Raw genomic sequence first — 20,761 nt, forward strand, 5'->3', positions numbered from 1 at the left:
TCCCCCGCCCCTCTGGATTTTTAAGAGATTAGCAAAACATAAACACGACCATTTGAACACTTGGGCTTCAACATGGGCAAAAATTCTTTACATTGCTGTCCAGGGCGGATTAGACGGATGAGGACTGGTCGGGTTTGACATCCAGTCGCCTGGAAAGATTGTTGTCTTTGTGTTTTTTGCCTTGAATTCCTCATCTCTCCACAGGCTCAGTCACAGATTCACACGGTACTTGTCTTGTTGTTTTTATTGAAAAAAAAAAAAACACAATCCCAACAGCATTTTGTGGAGAAAAAAACCCGACATCAACAATCAAATCCAGCTGGAGTGTGAAAGTGTAAGGCCACATTTACTCTGCACGATGCCGTCACTGTGGAGGACGTGTTCAGTGCAGACAGGAGCAGTGAATTGTTGTGAGTAGGGAAACAAGCAAGCAAGTTGTGCAAGAATCTTTGTCTCTTTAAACATTAAAGATAATGCAAGAAAGCACTGGGATTGAAGGTGGCGAGACGTTCATGAGAAAGCAAGGTCACACTTAATGTAAGCATGTTGTCTGGGAAGCAACGGCTGCTCATACAGGTCAGGAGTGTGTTTGTTTTCTCTCTACTTGGGGATTCTAATTCACACAAAAAGGGGCTTCCACAATTTGCTCATCGGAGGTAACACAGCATATCACACGAGTTATGACTCATAAATCTATGTTATAGCTCGTCGCGAATCTTATCTCCATTAGGTCGCACCACTCTGCCGATGTACATGATGGAGTTGGTCTTGTTGTCCTTCACCAGGAAGATGAAAGGGTGGTCCACGTAGAAGAGCTTGGGGTCCTTGAGCTTGTCGGTCCCGAAGATGCTGGTGTCGTACGGGTTGCCTTCCACATTCAGCTCGAGGGCGGAGGCGTGGAAGACGTTGGAGAGATACAGGTCCTTCTTCCCGGAGATGTTGGAGAGATCAGCCTTGGCTTTGTCCACGGCCTCGGTCAGACCCAGCACAGCCAGGTGTTTCTGAAGGGAAAGACAAGCAAAGACGTGGTGAACTTTGAGCTGAATCCAGAGGGTGGCGGTGCGGATATGAACCTGCAGATTGTGGCTGACTTCCATGGAGACTTTTGGGAGCGAGATGGCGACGGCTCGGTTCTGCATCTTACTGAGCCAAGCGTCCACCTGCTTCCTGCTCAGGAGTTTCTCCAGGCGGTCCAGGGGCTCCAGGTGGTAGGGCATGATGAAGATCATTGAGGCTTGCTTCTGGCCAAGAGGCATGTCCAGGATGAAGACGCGGTTCTCGGTGTCATCGCAGAAGTTGTACAGACCTGTGTGGAACAGAGGACACTGAGCTGGGCTCCAGTGCTGAGAAACCTGTAGTCCACATGGTACGACGACGTGTCAACGCTCACCTGTTCGGTGCATCATGGGCACTCCCACAGTGAAGGAGCGGGTGACCAGGAAACCTCGGTTGTCCACCATCTTCTCATGGAACTTCTCATCCCAGTGAGCTTTGGAAGAGAGAGCCAAGCGTCCAATTAGACTCTGGTGGAAGGTAAGGGCTTTCATTTGAGGGCAAACTTACGCTTGAAGAACATGGCGTTGACGATCATGGCGCCGTCAGCGTTGTGCACATCTTTGGTGACCTCGGGAAGCTTGCCGTCCGTAGACTTGGCCGCCCACTCGTTGATGGAGTTGACCGCGCTCCTCTTGTCCCTGAGGTTGATTTTGGAATGGTCGTAGTTGTAGTGCTTCTTGCTGGTCTTGAGGAAGTCGTCGGCGAAGGAGACGGAGCTCGGACCGTAGAGGCGGCTGCTGATCTTCCAGGTGGTGTTGCGAGCCTTGGCGTCACTAACCTGGGGCCGGGAAAACACAGCTGTCCTGATGCCTGGTGGCTTCATGGACTTGGTGCTGGGGTGAAAGACCTCAGTACCTCGGTCAGCAGCTCGGAGAGGCCGGCGTGCAGATGCTCGTCCTTCAGCTTGTCGGCGCTCAGAAGGGTTTTGACCTGGGAAGAGGTGGATGCTTTTCCTCCGAGAGCCACCATCCCCAGCGAGGAGGCCACGACCACAGGAGAGATCAAGATGTTCTCTGTGTCTTTCTCTTTAGCCATGTTGTGATACAGGCTTAGCACCTTATGACACCTTATGACTGTCGGGATCAGTGGCTCTACACGAACCTGAAGGCCAGGTTGGCACTGGTGTCAGCCAAGATGGCTGCATGACTGCTCAACTTCTTGTCCTCTGCAGAAGCCCCGAGGGCCAGGAGGAGAAGCACCACAGTGTTTGTCAGCCGCATCCTGTCTGGGTTGTAACGCTGCAGCCTGAAACGAACCAGCGGACAATAAAGACATTTTCAAAAGTTATTCCACCGTTGTTCGTGGTGACCACGATTAAGACTGGGCTTGACTTGGAGTGGGATCTGAGGCTGCTGAGGTGGCAGTGGGTGTGTGAGTGGGGGGTGTGGTCTGAGGCAGACATGTTGCCGGCCACGTCAGCAGCCTGTGAGCTGCAGTGACTGGTTTATGGAGTGAACAAAAGAGATCCCTCTGCTGCAGGTTCTGTCTGAGCAAAGCCAGGCCTGAGGGCGTATTAAGAGAGCGGCGTCTTTAAAACAGACAGACGCCCTTTTCTTTCTGCATCTCTGTACCAACACCTTAGTCACACTGCAGAAATACGTCTTTGCACTTTGTTCATTCACCTTTTGATGTTTTGATGTCTGCCATTTTCATTCTGAAAGACAAGAGGTGTATGCCGTAATCTCCATAAAGCACTTGTACAGAGTATTTCTAAGCTTTCGGCAACCTTTCCCTTCTTTTCACTTCAGCTTTTTTCCTCTGCTCTCCATGACTCACCCACAACTGCGCTCATACACAGATTTCCCTGGCTATCACTGGGAGTCTGAACAACTTCCAGCCGATCGGCTCTGCCTCTGATGACTTGATGAAAAAGTCTCAGGGCTGCAGTTTCAGCCACTTTTAAAAAGGACAACATGACTTCATTGTTGCATGCAGCAGGAAAGTTTTAAAAAAAGAGAATTTTCACTAGAGTTGTGGAGAGAGCAGAAACATTACAGGCAGGCCACTAAGAGCTGCAGCGTAACTTCAACCCCCCCCTGAACAAAGCTCCCTCTCTGACCCCCTCCCTCCCCAGCAGACAAAAGGCCGCTACCTTTCAATCCTCACCTGGCACAGATTCACAGTCGCTCCTCTGCTCACGTCCTGGGGGATCCGCTCGCTGAAACACTCGCACTCTCTCCTCCTCTTTATACCCTGAGACGGAAAGTTCTGGAAGTGGGAATGGGATATTCAAATGAAGCTTCCTCTCAACGTTCGGAGCTGGGACGTCCCCTTCAAAGCCTCAAAGGCCAGAGGGGAAATCTCAGCGCTGGTCTGAGCTCAGTGGGGCTGTTGGCTGAGCTGCTTTATGCTGGATAACTCAGATTCAGGATCAGTGGTGTCGTACTCTGGTTCTGACTTAAAGTTACATCACTTTTAAAACATAGTGTTTTCACCAATGACGCAATGATCAACTGAGAGCTACAGTGTCCCAGCTGTCTGCACATTTCATCAGTGCTCTGCCAAAGTTTCATTCCTTGTGATTACTCCATTAAACCTCTCATTAACCTTGTAGCAAATTAAAAAAGAGGCAAACTTTTAATCTCCTCGCTGCTGCCCCCCTCCCCCCCAGTGCCACGTTTGTGCTGCTAAGCTGCTGATAGCAGGGAGTCGAAGAATGGGGGTGTTGTGGGTTGTAAAAAAAACAAAAAAACAGGGCAATTCACGACCAGTTTGAACTGGGATCACCTTTCTCAAGCATTTTAGGACTTTTAAAGATACTTCTTAAGATTAGTTCTGTCATATGATGCTGCTTTTTTTTTTTTTTTTTGCTGTTCCATTTTCATTTGAACTTAATTCCAAAACACTGACATAAGCAAGTGGCCTCAGCTGGCCCAAATCTACGGCGGCCCAATGACAAGTCATGCAGCATAAATCCTAGACTTGTTGGTGTGGGTTTGCACTTCTCCACAGCACATCCGTGGTCCCGTCCCATGCCTCAGGGCTGTGTTTGTCATGAATTGAATTGCGGGCCCACAGTTTGCAGGGAAATTCCTCAGGGTGAGAACAAACCCGGGGTCAAACAAGCCTGGTCACGTCCCCTTATTCTAACACACAGTAGCATTTTAAGCTGCAAGGAAGTCGTGACGTCAGGCTTCATCTAGAAGGGAGCAGTAAGAAGACTTGCATGTCTATAGCAAAAAGCTGAAAATGTGGTGACGTGTTTCAAAACTGTGTTGATGTTTCATTAAGATTGCTTGGGTGTCTTTCTTATAAACTTTCTTTTTTTTAATTTGTGAATTTCTATTTTCAGACTATGTTTAGAATCGACTTCTGTGGGGATCACAAATGGATCTTCACTGGATCTTCATAATAGCTGACGAAAATAATAACCCAAAATATTATATAAAATATATCTAAAATATTATAATAATAAGTCATTGTTTCTATTTATATTATTTATATTTTGTATTGGAGCGTCGTGGTGAAGAGGGAGCTGAGTCACAAGACGAAGCTCTCGATTTACCGATCGAGCTACGTTTCCCCCCTCATTGTCACGAGTTTTGGGTCATGACCGAAAGGATGAGATCGCGGATACAAGCGGCTGAGATGAGTTTCCTCCGCAGGGTGGCTGGGCGCACCCTCAGAGATAGGGTGAAGAGTTGGGTCATCTGGGAGGAGCTCGGTGTGGAGCCACATCCAGAGGAACCAGCTGAGGTGGCTCGGGCATCTGATCCGGATGCCCCCTGGACGCCTCCCTGGGATGTCCTACAGGGAGGAGACCCTGGGGAAGAGTCAGGACTCGCTGGAGAGATGATGTCTCCCTCGGGAGGAGCTGGACAACTTGCTCTGATTGTCCACAAAGCACGTTCATTTAGCCACATGACTTCTGAGCTAATTCGAAAACCATGACCATGTTGGAAATGATGAACGACTTGGCTCCAAGTGGGTGGAGCTTCCGTTGCATAACTCCAGCAGGAAATACGTCTACCGTCGTTGTTTTCCAAGACTGAAAGAGTGTGACATCCAGCGGGTGCGCGCTGCTCGTGTCAATTAATCAAATATTGCGACATGATTAGATCATAGAACAGGTAAAGTTGGCCTTTTTATCTGATGTAATGTTACAGGCAGTGCAACAATAGCGGCTCGCCACTGTAACGTGCTAACATATCCACTAGATGGCGCGCACACCAAATACACCAAATAGCTTAGGACCTACTGCTTCCACAGGCGTTCTGCGGTTTATGTGAGGACAGAGTGACAGTATAGCAATGTTTCACTCAATACACTTTCAATTTTAACCTTGAACTGATAACTTATCTCCCTAACATGAGATTTTTGTCGTATTTTCACCGCCCTCATTTGATCAAATATTGCATGTAGCCTATCACAGAATACACAGTACCATTATAAACAGTTCTTAAACCATACTACAGTCACATCCCGCACAAAGAATCCTGACCATTGGTTCCTCTCATGACTTGTCTTTTGTGTTGCGAGCGTTCAGGGCCCCACCTGGAGAAATGACCCATGGCCACTGTGCCCTCCTGACCTCCTGAATCTTGCTTGGCATTTTAAAGGTTCAAAAGAAGGTCCAGCTGCTGGTCGTGTCGTGACCCATGCCAACATGAAGAGAAAAGCCACAGCACCGACAGTGTTGCTGGTGAACGATGCTGAACCACATCTATTTCCAACTCCATTGTCAGAAATCAACAACAAAAGATCACTATGTACTGCGTGAACAAGGCAGCTGTCGGAATCCATCTTAAATATTAAGATCAAAGTATGACCAACATGAAATTATTTATTGATGTCTGCATAATTTCATGAATAATGTATTTTATTATTTATCACTGCAGTGTGTGATTCAGTTTTGACACCAAATAGGACATTTGACAGCAAACTGCGTACATTAAAATGAAATATACCGATTTAAAGACAGTTTGTGTCTGTACATATTTTATTTTGATTTGGTTGAGCTACAACTGTGACTGTTACTCCCATGGAGTTTGTCCCCAGATTTGAAGAATGACTGAATGACATTTTATTGACGTGATAAACAAGCAAAACGAACGCGAACGATAATCCAAAGTGGGTCAGACCATGCAGACATGGCGAGGACAAAGCAACACGATGCACTATGCATATAAGCGCACTGGTTCACATGAAGGCTTTGTTTCGGGTCTTGTGTATTGGTCAGCTTCACAAGGTGCGTTCAAGGCCCGACTCTTTTGGATCGGTTGTTTATTCAACGGTCAGAGTCGTCAACACTGTATTATACATTGTACGTTGTTGTTTATGTTGAAATTGAGCGCCCTCAGATTTAGGAGCAACTTCAGAGGAAGATAAAGATATTTATGTCGGTCACGTGAAAATTCCGAGGCGCCGTGAACACGCCGAGTGTCAAGTCAGTGCAGTGACGCGTTCACGGTACAGGAGGGCAGCGGATAAGAGCGGCAGCTCTCCTCCCACCGTCCACTTGCTCTGAACCAAGGCACCGGCGTGTGCCTCGAGCCTGCCGTCACACACACCTCCAGCCCACTGAGAGCGAGGAAAGCCCCCAAAGACGAGTGGAAACATGCTGCAGTAACGTCCCCTCTGAACCGAGGCTGGACCTGGTGCCACTCTCCGCGCTCCCGCGCCTCCCTTTTCTTCGTCTGCGGCGTGAAAGTTCACCTGTGCCAGCCTTCAGCGACCCGCGCCCTGCTCCACCAGCCACCCGCTGCTGGCCACCTTTGCGGGGGATACGTGCGAGCAAGCTTGGTCCTGGGAACTCCAGTCAAGTCACCTCAGACAGGTGAGTGTTCGACTCGAGTGTTTTCCACCGTGTCACTTGTGATACCTTTACAAAGTCTCTGTGCTCCACGCCATCCATGCCAACGGTCAACTGACTTTTACGGTCATTCACCGACACAGACGCCTTGTTTTGCTAACCGTCTTCAGAAGGCTCGTCCACATCTTCGCTGTTGTGATGGAAGTTTTCACTGTGTGGTGCAAGTACCATCATCGTATCTCTTGAGACTCACATCAGCAGTGCTCCAAAAACGAGATCAGAGCATGTCTAGTTCACGTGAGACAACACTGTAGCAGCGGATCCCAAAATGGATGGCTATTGGCAGACAGTTGAATTGATCATCAATCCTCCAAGGAATTTACCTTTGAAAGTCAACAGTCCAGCGCACCTGTATTTGTGCATTCCCTCACTTTAAAACTGATTGATGAGAGACACCGTTTGGTTTTTCATATCCATGAACAAGGACTCCCCCAGTGAAGCGGGCGTATTTTGGCCTTGAGCTGGATGTGCAGGATTGATGTACGAAACCCCTCACTTGGAAGCCTCATTGCTCTCGAATGGTCTTCTAAAGCTCAGAGCCGGTGGATCAAGTTCATGGATTTATAGCGATGAGTGGTTGAAAAGGGAGCAGTTCTGAGCAAAGCTTTGTGAGCGGCACACCTTTCTTACTGTTGATGGCTCATCTGAGGAATATTTCCAGGAGATAAAGCAGTGTTGACACTGGAAAAGTGAAATCTGTTTTGCCATCGGCTCGCGATTTGCACTCAATTTCACAGTCATTTTCCTAATATTTGAGTTGTGATTGTAGTCCAAGTCTGTGAAGTGCAAGTCTCAATCCTCTCTCCAGCCCAGGCTGGGTAAAGTGCAGCCCGGGGGCCACATGCAGCCCTTCACCTGTATTTTTGTGGCCCTCACTAAATCATAGCGGATTATTTTTCACCAATGAAAATATTGATATACGTTGTCTCATACAATTAATACATGTTTTTTTTAATGTTTCAAATAAATTGGAATTGTATTCATGATGCAGGTTTTATGAACTAATTGCATCATTCATTTTATCTTTATTCCAGTTTTCCCATGAAGGGTTCACGACTGTCATGGACCGTGGCCCCAATGATCATGTTGAAATGCCCGCAGGTCACCTGACATAACATACATTTCTTGCGTTTACTAGAGTGTGACAAGGCCAAGGAATGGATTGTGTTTGTTTGAAAAGTGCTTTCAGGATTTTGAAGTGTTGTTTTAGCGCTGCAGATGTGGGTGAGATATAGGGAGGCAGCGCGGAGGAATGCTATACACTGTGTAGGTCCTAGTCCATCTCCCAGACACCTTCTTTCCTATGAAGTCGCGGCTCACTCCCGAGTGTTTGGCTCACCTCTGACTGTCTTCTGTGTACTATTTTATCCTAACATCTGAAGCGCTGCTCTGCTCGTTTGTTTATGGAGCATCTCGGGACATTTTCCTCTGACCGTCTTATAGATGTCTGCGACTTTCAGTTGTACTCCAAAGGTCTGAGATTATAAAGCCAGGATCCTCCTCATTTTTCATGTGGATGTTCTCGGTGTGGCATGTTTCCTCGGTGTGCAGCGTCTGGTCTGATGACTGCAATCATGATTGACCTGTTATTTCTGGGCGCACTAATGTGATGAGGTCAGTTCCAAACCTCTGCGACCACACAAACAAACATGCTCTGCTATCTCCTGTTTCTCCCAAGTCCAGATAACAGACTCCCACCCAGAGCCAGGATTCCTCTGAGCTCATCATTTTTGAACGCCAGTTTGAAGTGTAGTTAAACGACGGTGCTGCTCGTGTCTGAACTTTCAGGAGACACTCACAGTAGAGTGTGAGTTCCAAGCAACGCCGGAGCTTAATCCCGCTGGTGGTTCAGGGAAACAATTAGAGAGAGAGATTAGTTGGAGCTCTCCCTTAATTGTCAGTTTTTAGATGGCTGTCGATTTGTAATGGTTTTCTATTTATAGTCAGACATCAAGAGTCATTTAACAGCTTGTTGGCCATAGCAACCTGCTTAATAGAAGTTCTGTAGTTTTCAGGCATCATTTTGCACGAGCCTTAAAACTGCTTTTGAATTTGCTGTCAGAATATCACATTTCTGTCAGAGCTATATCAGAATGCTAACTCGTCATATGGGGCTCGAAAGGTCCCGTGGTTTGGCAAGAAATCCCACATAATGGCTTCAGTTAAGTGGATCGGCAGATGCGCTAAAATAAATAAATAATTAAAATGGAAGCGCCTGCTCCATCAGCTCCAAAACGGTGCAACAGGAAGCGTTCGCTCATTCTCTCGGCAATGTCTCTGTGCACAGTTACGCACACTAGATGTTGGCGGCTACATTTGAGTCGTAAAAAAAACCCAACCCAGTTTACAATACACCTGCCTGCTTTTTATTGCAGTGATGAAACTGGGTTTTTTTTACTGATCAGTGTCTCAAAAGCAAATCGTCAATGGTGAATACTTGAAATGATCAAATTAAAGAATGTAGCCCCGAATTGCATTCACTAATACTGCACAGCTACTTGTGAGTCCTAGTATTTCAAATGTGTCGTGGTTAGTCACTGCCCTTGAGTGCCATTAATGGATGACCTGCCGTGTTGTTGTCATCAGGCCTCAGGTCTTCTCACCTTTCCAGGGATGGCTTTGTTAAAAACATGAAGCAGAAAGCATGCTGAGCACAGCCATGCGAGCAGTACGTCGTGCAGACAGGAATACTAATGTGTGTACTGTACCCACTCCGTCCGGTTCCATCACAGCCGGGGTGGATTGCTGCTATTGACAGGTGGATTGCTCTGGTTTGGTTCACTGTCACTAGTGTGGAACCTGAGCCCCCCTCAAAGCGCCGATTCAGAGGAGCGGGGTGGTTCTTCTGTCTGAGCTGACGTTCCTCTTTGAACACAGCAACAATACCTCCTTGACCAGAGAACAAGTCGGCTTGTTTTTCCTCCACGCCTGCTAATATTCCCACCATCTGAGGCTCGCCAGCACAGATTGCCCTCTGTACCTGAGAAAATACTCAGCTGTCCCACCACAATGATCCGTTACACATCTTCATTGATTTCACTCGCCTTGTTCTTTTCGTACCCAGTTGAGGGGAGTAAACTGAATGTACTGAGGAGAAAGAGTCATGTCTGTTAGGCATCATCATGGAGGCACCTGCCTGTCTGGCGCGGCCTTCGGGGCTTCGCAGAGGACAGAGCTCACTGTGATGTCTAAACACAGATGGCAGAGCACAGCAAGTTCTGCAGACTGGAGTCTTCTCCTTTGCTTTCCTGAGTCAGACCGAGGTGAGGTAACCAACGAGTGTTACTGCCGCATACATGCATACCACAGATGTCAGCTGTTTGCTCTCCAGGTCTCAGAGATACAGCCAGTGCCAGAATTCCTTTCCTCCTCTTTGACTCCGTCAAGCCTAGGAAGCCAGGGGGAATGTTGGAGTTGAAATGCGTCTCTCAACTGTGATCCCAGAAGTCTTGTTTAGGTGAAAGGGCTGGAGATGGCTCGCATATTTCCTGCTCCCTAAAATGGATTTGTTGATGCTGGCAAAGTCATGAAATGCTGAGTTCTTGTTTCTGCTCACATTCTCTCGGCCAGCGGATTCTGCAGCTAATGGCCCGTCGTGTTAATTACTTGGCCTGTCAGGCATCAATCCAAATAAACCACTGCCATTCGCTTTACATTGGATTATGGAGCAGCTGATTGTAGGATGGAAGGACCCAAGTGCGCTGTCACGATGACTGATTTGATTCTCTGGTGTATAAGATTCGTTTGTAATGTGCCAGTGTCAGGAGACGGTTAGAAGTATCGACCGCTTCATTGATGTCTTAGACATTACAGTGGCTTTCTGAGTGTGTGTTCACCCCATACATGACTTGACGACTCACACTCGCAAGTCCTGGATCCAAAAGTAGGTGTGTCAAGTCGCTAAACGTTAGACAAGGTGGCAGATCAGAGAGGCAGAATTGGGGCCCTTCACCGAGGGCTGTCAGAATATATCGCCACAGTGGATGCAATGTTTTCTTTCTGTTCATGGAAAGACGGAAGGATGCACAAAGTCAGTTTTAAATAGTGTCCATTATAACTTTCACACACAATTGAAAAATGGAAATATCAGCAGTGTGGTGATTTGTCTTTCTTTTTTTCTTATTTTTTTTGTACCTTCCCAAAAAGGAACCATTAACTTTTTGAGAGAGAAGTCTCCTCTTGTGTGAAGGATGAATGATTTTCCGGTGAAGCTGCTGATATGTCTGTGGAGCAGAGGCTGAGGATTAAGGCTTAACTCTTTTTCTCCCCCCCGCTATTGAGGTTTGATGGTATGCTGAGAGGTACATCACATTTAGAGGACAGTTTATGATGCTGTCAAACTGGAGGATTAAAATTAAGCAATATGGAGAGCACTGTGATGATGAAGTCACATCAACAAAATACTACTAGTACAGATGCCTTTCATCTTACCACTCGTGTTTTTGATGAGAATTTTAATGACTGTATGGGTTTTTGCTTTTTTGGTGGTAGAAATAATTTATATAAACAAAGGAAACTGCTTGTTTGCAGCATGCGCAGTGATGCTGCTGTCTAGCATTTCCAATTAGAGTGGAGAACAAGCAATTCTGTGATGTGACTGATTCTAGGTCAAAGGAAATGGAGGCCAAATTCAACCGTCGTACCTCAGATTCCAGGGGTGGCACCGTTGGTCTCTAGACTTTTTTTCCACCTGTAACCTCTTTACAGCTCAAGTGTTTTCCGGCAGCGTTCAGTCGTTCCGCCTCTGCAGTCTTCTATCAAATCATCCCGACCCTACAGCCTGAACTATTTTGGAAGTCTCACACAGTGGAGCCAACGGCAGCCGTTTTCTCCCATCCACATTGATAAATGGGATTCCTACACACATCATTTTGACCCACTTTCTTCATGATCCCCACTGGTATTGGGTGGTTCCTCCTTCTCACCTGTTTGCAGTTAGGGCTGAAAATGAAAGCCCAGTGGCCAAATCAGACCCGCTTGTTCATTTTACCAGGCCATGCTGAGTAAGGTGACCTATGATGTAACCTATGCGATTTAAGATAATATCCATGTAATAATTACTCAGTAAGCAACAGGGATGTTTGTAATTCGACTGGAAAGGTACGAATGCATTAGGAACTGAATGTGCTTATGGACCTCAAAAAAATCAAATATAACACGGAAACAAAATGTACTATTTTAAACTATTAAGCTGGATTTCTTTTGTTATTCTTGAGGGTAATATTTAATTGATTCATTTCACCAGTGGATTGTGTTATAGAGGCTTGGTAACCTAGGATGGTGGGAGTTTAACCGTATCTCTGTGGTTGAATGTGGCTGTCCTTTTGTTCTTTTAAACACACGTCTCCTTTAAAGTCTGTGTCGGAGGTAGTAACAAGGATGTGAAAATATTTTCAGACTCCCACACTGATTGTCAGTGATGTAGTGCTGCAGGAAAAATGCCTATACGTTTTTTTTTTTTTTTTTTTTTAATTATTATTACTCGTCAGGTGCATGATTCAGTCCCAAATGAGAATTTCTACATGTGAAGGAAGAAGTGTTTAATCCACAGGTTTGCTTTGAAATGTCTCTCTGTCCTGCAGATTGGAAGAGTGACCTGTGAAATGGGGTTAAAATGTGTGGAGGACAGAATAGATCCGCCATATTTGCTCCCTGACTGGAATCAAACAGTGGATAGATTGGATCCTTCTCCGCAGCTCTGATGTAATAATTGCTAGTGACAAAGCTTTTTCAGCCATGTGTCACTAATCAACTCTCTCTACTGACAGTTCAGCCAAGTTTCTCTCTGCCAAGTTTGTGTGACGGCGAGCTGTTTTCAAACCTTCTTCAAAAAAATGTTGAGTGTGTGTGTGTGTATCAAAAATGACCAAGGCATCACGTGATTCCTTGGTCTATATTGACATCTCTCTGACCTCAGTGGAACTTTAAATCCAGCGTTTCTCCCTGCAGTTGAGCCTCCCCCTCACTCCTCCAGTCAGCTGAAGAATCTGGGAATCTGCTGAAGCATTTCCTCCCCTCTAGACTGCTTTTCCTTTCTCTGACTTTTTGATTGAAGGAAATGAAGCAGCAGAAAAGGAGACGGACGCACGTTTGAAGGGGATTTCCCTCTCGTTTCTCATATCGCTCCCATAGCCAAGCAAGGTGCTACAGCCTGCTGCGTCCATCCTTACCCTGTGTGTAATAAATATAGCGTCCGGCCACAAAACCCAGTGCCATTGTTGCTCGTCCAGCTGACACAAACATAAATTGGGATAATAACTAAGAATTTTTGTGGCTCTCGGGGTGGTCACCACGAGTCAGAGTGGGGGGGGAGTGTCGCGAACAGAAGCCTCTGAACATGTAACAATGTTTGTCATTTCTCTTTCTATGCCCTGCTTTATTACATCCTCTCGTACTTGCACGAGGGATTTTGGCTACAATATAGGCAGCTTTAAACCTGCAGATCTGATAGAGTTGCGTTCAGTTCTACGGTGGACTCGTCTTTCACGCCTTTGCATTGTCCAACTGTAGCGGCAGTATTCTGTTTGTGCTATAAAGTGAGAGGAGAGATTCCTTAGCAAGCATGTTTGTGAGGATTCAAGCTGTCACTATGGTGTCTACCGTAATTTCTGGGCTATGGCTGCTACTTTTTTCACACGCTCCGAACCTCCTGCTGCTAATAGCTAAAGCTTTACAGTCCAATGGGCTTCTTACCGCCAGATACTGTGCCTCGTCGCGTGTTGTGCTGAAGCGAATGAAGCCGAAGTAACGTGTATTCTCACACATTAGCATCACTGACCGTTCTACTGCATAGACTACACGTCACTTTTAGTCAGGTGCGCTCTGCAGTGCGGTAGTGGTGGATTTCAAACTCAACCTCCGGGCCGTTATGAAATTAGACTTGGCCGGCAACTGTGTTCCATGATGTAGCTCATTCATGGCATGCAATCTCATGACATCCATCCATCCATCCATCGTCAGTTAGCCAGCGCTGAGTCCATCCCAGCGCTCAGTGGGCCAGAGGCAGGAATACACCCTGGACAGGTCGCCAGCTCGTCGCAGGGCACGCACACACGCCTTTGTATTGCTGTCCCTGTGGGGACATTATGAGGTGTCTCATGGCCATCACCCTTTCCCCAGCCTCTCCCACTAAACCTAACCATCCAAAACACATGGATCACCTGAACCATGAGTCTGAACCAAACTTAAACCTAATTATAGTGACCCACTTATTTTCAAGTCTCCATCTTCAAATTGAGGTTTGGACGCATGGGGAAGGGAAAAAGGTCCCCACGAGGATAGTAGTGTGTTGTCAGGAATTGGTCCCCACAAGGCAGTATAAACAAGAAAAATGCTCACACACCTTGGCATGCACCAAATTCACATAATACACTGCAACAATTGATGTACCAACAGGTTAATTTTTATATATATATATATATAAAATATGGTTGGCTTAAAAAATATCCTGTCAACTGCTTCATTTTTAACTTTCATCATCTCTGTTTTAAGATGCTTTTCCCTTTATGGCTCAGATTCTGCGATTTTATGTTGTTTATTTCTGATGTTTTACGATCTCTGAAGACTTTTCTCGGACTAAAAATAATTCTGCAGTTGATGCCAATGATTCGTGAGTGTTATTGTGTTGAAACTCTAACGTAGTTGAACTGTCAGTCTGCTCTAAAGGTGAATGCAATGCGGCTTGTCAAAGGTTTGTCTTTTTGTTGGCATCAATTGCTCCATATGCTGCCATGTTTGACTTTTTCCAACTTTGTCACCTCCCACTCTGCGTTGAGCAGTCATACTGACTAATATAAAACAGTTTTATTAATGACCCGTTAGCTGTAAACTGCTCAGCTCAGATTGTTTTCATGGCGTTTGATCTTTCTGTGCTAGTGTGTGTGTTAATGGCTTCTTCTAATTCAAACAGCCTCCAGTTTGCATTGTCGGACAAATGTGACGCCTCCGAGCTGTAAAATTACGATGACAACCTTTGAGCTCCTATCGCGTGTTTTGAAGTGAGGCTAATGCCATGTGTTTTGTGTTTCATCTGCTCGACTTTGGTGGTTAATGTGGCTGTAAGGAGGTTTACTGCATAAACATGTTGCAACACACAGCAGCCTCTTCTCTGTAACAACACGCTGCCACAGGACAACACTGTAATTTCAGTGTCGCCATGGTAAAGCTGAAAATAGTTCTGATTCTTCTGTCAAAGCCGCAGTAATGAGACTCAATTGCTGCACGACTCGTCCAACACTGGCAAGTCTCAACTCATTGGTACTCCAGCTTTGATACGCTGATTTGTTTGCTGCTCGTATTGGGTTCTGAATTACCCTGTCTTTACCACTGATTGACTAATATCAGGCTCTGCATCCTTGGGTATTCAGGAGCGGTGAGGAGACCAGGTGGTTAGTCCATGGATGGAAAAAGACTTCATTGAGCGATTCTACTGTGTCTCTACAGAGAGCTTCATGGTGAGTGGGATGCTTGTGCTCTGGAAGCAGGACTGACGGAAGGAGCATGGTGAAACACCAACCGCTGCAAGTCTACGAACGACAGCTATGTTTGTCATGCATCACGGGCATCTATGGTTGCCGTTGGAAACGCTACCAGCGTTCACACGACGACACCACAAAGGTAGGAGAGACATATGCGTTTGCTTTTATTGTTGCCTTCGCCAAGGTCATGTGTGCTTCAAAACGGATAATTTCAATGACATGTTCAGTGAATACTGACAACAAAACCAGTGAGGGGTGTGCATCTGTGTGCTTCTGCCACCGGCTGTTCCATTGAGCTCATTGCTGCCAATGATATTTTAAATGCTAAGGAAGATATTAAATGGATCAAAAACAAAGAAATTCCAATATGGCTGGGGGTCCGCACTCTTGGGTGTTTGACTTAGTTTATCCATCATCAACACTTTTTTGTGTGTTTAATTCGTTTTTTTCCTGCAGATTTGAAAAAAGTAAGTTGAATCTGTGCACTTTTTTGAGTGCACTGCTGCTCAGGACAATATCCATTCTTAATGTGGTGTACCTGGAATTGAGAAGCAAAAAAAACTTTTATTTGCGTCTTTTTTTTTTCATTATTTCACTAAACCTTATGGCCTACTTATGAAATGAGGTGGCGACATGGGAGCGCACGCTCCGGGCTGCTGTGTATTGGGCCGTGCGAGGTCTGACTGTGATGAACGTTTGCTGTCTCTAGATCCTCAGGACTCCATGACTTGTATTTCCATGGCTGTTTCCCCCTCATTCATTTCTCATCACACTGATCCTGGGAAGGCGTTGATTCCATCTAATTCACTGTATACACTGACATATGTGCACGTGAGCGTGTCATGCAAAAATCCTCCAGGATAAAGTGTGTCAGAGTCACATATGCTCCTCATCTGCTGAGCCTAAAATCTGTTAGCTTCCGCTCTTTTGGCTGGTGATGATGGCGAGTCTGTGTAGGAGGTGAAGAGTCGCACTCATTTTTCAGAACGTATTATTTATGAAAACAAAGAGGCTGTGTTCCACTATGTACACGGCCACTATCAAGCCTCTCCAGTTACCACAGCAATTATCTTTGACCTTGCTGCTGTTCTATCAATGGAACAACCTTCAGGATTCCCCAGAGAGAGCCCATGTGGCTGCCCCCGGTTGTCTTAAGGTTCATGTCCCTGGAATCCATGTGCAGATCACCTTTTACCATCATAGCAAAAAAGTCCATTTGAGATGGTCAGTTGTGTCTGATCGGGGCATGTGACTCAAATATATGGATTCTGTTGCTGCAGTTTCACCTAGTCCGTGTGTGTCGGCATTCTGTTCCGATCAGACATGATTTATTCATAACCGACAGACGCATGGACAGTAGATTGATGCGTCTCACCCCTCCCACACTTGTCTACATTCCAACCTCATTAGGTGTAAACAAACACATTCTGACCAGAGCCTCCACCTGCTTCGGCCTGAGAAGTCTTTCAGAAGACAATAGCAAGATATTGATTCCTTTGCCTTCTATTAGCAGGAAACTGGACACCACGTAGCTCTGTTTCCTGCTGCCAGTGGATGTCTATCAGGCCGACCGATAGGATAGTGCCAAGTCAGCGTTCTTTGTTGGTGCTGCACGTTCAGTGGCATTGAGCAGCACTTGTCTTGACCTCGTGCACGAAGCTGACTCCCCCCCCCCCCTTCCTCTCGCTGAAACATCTCTGCACTTCAATGCAAGAGAACGGTTTGTCATGGCCCTAGTGGGAACAGGCATACACTAGTCATCGTAAATAAGAGGGCTCACTGTTTTATTTTAGATAGACACATTAAAAAGAGGCTAAAATAAGTGACTGATTTAATAAATGAAGTGCTCACCTTTGTTCGCGACGCGTTTGTCTGTTAGCAGAGCATGAATGGATTTTCAGGAACCTTTGATAAGATGAGAAGAATGAATGAATTTTTCATCCGTGTTGTGTTGCGTGTTTGGAACACTTCATTTGAAGCTCCATTCACCCAATAAAAAGTTTCCAAAGAAATATGCCGGGTGTGACGGCATCACCTGGCAGTACACTTTTATTTCAGGAAGACATCCCATCAATAACAGCGCTCTTCCATGTGGCGACCAACCACGAGTGTTGCGACTCGCGAGGTCTTGCTTAGGGTTTGGGACAATGGAACGTAGCACCTTTTCCATGGGAGGCAGAGTGGTGGCACTAGCATAAGGGCACTGTACAGGCTCTAATGAGCATCTTGTTGATAAAACGGGCGTCCAATTTTGGCTTCAGAACCCCTTCTGGCTAAAAGCCTGGTGTTGATGACATCATTGACATTTCAAGTTGGATGTGGATTGGATGTGACTCACGGCTTGGTGCCTCTTTTTTGTGGCTTGGTGCTTCTTTTTTCATTCTTTACATTTGAGTTTTACATCTTTATTTTTTTTCGTCTCAGGTCGAAGTCTTTGACTGTGGTATTAAGTCACCGACAGTGCTTCCTGGAGGATCTGCCAAGTGACATTTAAGACCTTTGAATGGTTCCAGTAATCAAGAACCTGTGTCTGCTACTCCTCTTGTCATTGGATACACTGGCTAGCTTATGACTCTAGCATCTCCGGAGTTGACCCCGGAGCTTTTGATTCATTTATTTTATGAATATATCTTAAACATTACACTGAGCCGCTCAGATGACCCACTTGTCTCGGTAAAACTGCCTGTGTTCCAAGGCGCTCCGTCGGTGGACGGCCTGCGTCACATGGTGCAAGCTGATCCGGCCTCTCAGTAATAATTGAAAGTATTTCCATTTAGGCAGTCTTTACCATTCACTCACACAAAGGCTTCCAAAATGGAAGCACAGGAGCTCTGTCTTCATTTTTCAGTGATCTCATCATCTCTGTGGGTCAAATCAGTTCCCGGCATGTGCAGCTGGTCCCAGAAATGATGCTGACTCGGCCATAATGAATGCATATGCTCCTCAGGATTGGCTCTGGCTACATCTGGGTCAATGCTTGCATGCAACAACGTGAAAATAAAGTGTGTCTACTTATGTATTTACGCTAACGTACTGTAGGTATATTCTGTAATTCCACAATCTGCCGGGAGACATTTTCATTTTCATCACACATAGTAGATGGTGTGTTGCATTGGTTCAAGAGTGCAGGTGGGTTGTGAGTGCTTCGTGTGTGGGGCAGCTGTGCAATGCGAGCAGCCCAGCAGGAGCGTGTCAGCCAGCGGAGGCGAGGAGTTATCCTTGATGTCAGTTGTTTCCCACAGAACTTGATGTATAGTTTTATGATTCTAAAGAGGTAGCATGCGTTTATAGGTGTGGTCGATTTGACCTTGATGGTGATCTTAGAGTTTAGAAGTTTCATCTCAAAAATTACAGACAAATTAATCTGTCTTGTGAAATCAACTTGACATTAGTCATATCAACTTGACATCCTGCTTGGTAATGTAACTGGGTAGAAGAGGAATATAAAGGCAACAAAAGATATTATTGTCACCACAAATATTACTATCATTTTTTTGAATGTCTCTGAAGCGTTGCCCTTGATTCACCCAAATCTGTCGCCTCCTGCCACGAGTGAACAAGCAAGCCAGCGTGTCCAGTCTTGTTGTCTGGTGCAGTCCATTTCTCGCCATCGACACACACAGCACATGAAAAGACTGTTCGATCCCTGCTGTTATCTAAATGAGCGCAGTTATCTGTGTTGTGAAATACCTCTGACCCCAGCAGGCTGTTAAAGTACATTTTGTTTTGACTAAAGAGGGTTTGTTTTTTTAGAATCTGAACAGTTTAACCAAACAGCAATCCAAATCTTGGGTGTCCACAGCGCTGATGTTTGTTTGCTCTGTGGTGAACACCCCACTTCCGTGTCTGCATGTGGCGTCCAGTGAGCGGGGCTGGTTATCGTCAACACTAACCACTGATGGTTCTGACAGGGGCAGTGTAGCCTGCATCAGGAGCGCTGAGACGCAACGCTGAGCTCATGAATAAACAGAAGCATCGACGTTTTGCTGATTGAAATGAGTGTATTTATATCTTCTACAAGTCACGACAGTCCGTCTGGACTAAAAGCAGATGATCTTCCTTTCATTTAGTGATTCACTCAGGACATCATTGCTTTTATGGATTCACTAAATCCACAGTAAAAGTGCAATCTAAATGAGTTAGTATGCAAACAAATCAATTGCTTCTTATTTTATTAGAGAGGAGTTGATGGCTGTAAAGCCGTTGATCCCATTTGTGGTGATTTTAGTGTTCTTTTTTTTTTTTTTCCATCCTCTATTTTTAGAACAGATTTCATTTACCGCGCCTGGTTCTGGAGCTAAAGTCTCTCCCACCTCTTTAATATTGCTTGTTTGTGCTGTGGCTCACAGAAACTCCTTAAATGGAATATTATAATTGAGTGAGCTGTCAGAACACCAAGAGACTGAGCTGTCTGCGGGTGAATAAATGCCAGTGCTGCCGAATAGTAATGTGGCTGTTATTCTGTAATACCCCGTATGACTTTATACAATTAGAAATGATTCTCTGAAGCTTACTTGAATATTAGTATTAGTATTACAAACCTGTAACTTGCCTCTTGATGTTCCACTAGGTGAATACAACATTTATCATTGCCTTGACAAAAATGACAGACTATTATGGAACATGCATGAGGTGGAATATGAATTATAATACAACATTTTTAAATTCATTTATGATGTCTTTTTCACGAAATATAAGAAAAAAAAGAAATTCAAAACACTAATTGTGGGCTTCATTATTTATCTACATTAGTACACCCTCTTTTTAGCATTTGAAATGTTGTTGACGGTAATGAGCTTAATGGAACAGCGGGTGGCACTAGTGATCTGTAACTCACTCGCACAACACACCAGTAAGAATGGAAGCTCATGCTGCGGCTCTCTCAATGGAGAGTGACAAAACCTTCAAATGATGAATTGAAGTGCCACCAACATCATGTCCTGAAAATGTCATCCATGCGATGGTTTTTGAGCGCTTGTTGACAGGCAGGCAGCTGAGCTCAGACTATCACAAAGCCTCCTTGACATGTTTGTGAGATCCAAGTTGTTTTGTCTTTTGTCAGCACTTTATTTGCCATCTTGTTTTGTCATTCGGGGAACTGGAGATGACGTCATCGCTGAAATGTTTGTCCAATACCCAATACAGGTGGCCGTTTTTCAGCCAGTGACGTACATGACCTTGAAACCTTGTTGTCAAGCAGCCAGTATTAGTAGTAGTATAATATTAGAGTTTTTCATTGCAAAGTGAAATTCTGTTCTCGCTCTTGACTACTTTAAAAGAGCCGACAACTTCAACACTGTATTCTGACTTTGGGTCACACTTGGCACTGATGCGTCAGCATGCCGGTGGTCGGAACTGTCAGCACTTGACACCATGGACAATTAAGTCATGATCGAATGACGTGGGTCGGATAGTC

The 20,761-nt window shown here is 45.5% G+C and overlaps 2 protein-coding genes across 13 annotated transcripts in view; one reads left to right on the top strand and one right to left on the bottom strand.

The window, feature by feature from the left end:
- Nucleotides 1–235: 235 nt before the first annotated feature.
- Nucleotides 236–3,278, bottom strand: serpinh1b (serpin peptidase inhibitor, clade H (heat shock protein 47), member 1b). 4 transcript variants are annotated; one of them, XM_053872981.1, is made up of 8 exons: nucleotides 3,163–3,278; nucleotides 2,679–2,710; nucleotides 2,158–2,294; nucleotides 1,912–2,104; nucleotides 1,564–1,834; nucleotides 1,391–1,489; nucleotides 1,074–1,306; nucleotides 236–1,001 (listed from the first exon to the last, which is right to left on the bottom strand). In XM_053872981.1, exons 3-8 carry the CDS (start codon nucleotides 2,274–2,276, stop codon nucleotides 699–701), a joined length of 1,218 nt encoding a protein of 405 aa, XP_053728956.1. In that variant the 5' UTR covers nucleotides 2,277–2,294; nucleotides 2,679–2,710; nucleotides 3,163–3,278; the 3' UTR covers nucleotides 236–698. The 4 variants fall into 4 exon arrangements, with proteins under 4 accessions (XP_053728956.1, XP_053728952.1, XP_053728953.1 ...); XM_053872977.1 differs by having other exon boundaries at nucleotides 2,158–2,301; nucleotides 3,163–3,261; XM_053872978.1 differs by lacking the exon at nucleotides 2,679–2,710 and having other exon boundaries at nucleotides 2,158–2,301; nucleotides 3,163–3,251.
- A 3,179-nt stretch (nucleotides 3,279–6,457) lies between these two features.
- gdpd5b (glycerophosphodiester phosphodiesterase domain containing 5b) overlaps nucleotides 6,458–20,761 on the top strand; it is a 28,220-nt gene continuing 13,916 nt past the window's right edge. For 8 of the 9 annotated variants that reach the window (XR_008415663.1, XR_008415664.1, XR_008415665.1 and 5 more), the window contains exons 1-2: nucleotides 6,458–6,832; nucleotides 15,311–15,484. Coding sequence is in view for 5 of the 9 variants with exons in the window: in XM_053872517.1 (XP_053728492.1) it covers nucleotides 15,368–15,484 (117 nt within the window). In the remaining 4 variants the exon portion in view is untranslated. Of the gene's footprint in view, nucleotides 6,833–15,234; nucleotides 15,485–20,761 lie in introns of all 9 variants that reach the window. The other variant, XM_053872519.1, reaches the window with a different exon arrangement.

This window comes from Synchiropus splendidus, chromosome 8 (assembly GCF_027744825.2).
Source record: "Synchiropus splendidus isolate RoL2022-P1 chromosome 8, RoL_Sspl_1.0, whole genome shotgun sequence".
NCBI classification, from domain to species: Eukaryota; Metazoa; Chordata; class Actinopteri; order Syngnathiformes; family Callionymidae; genus Synchiropus; species Synchiropus splendidus.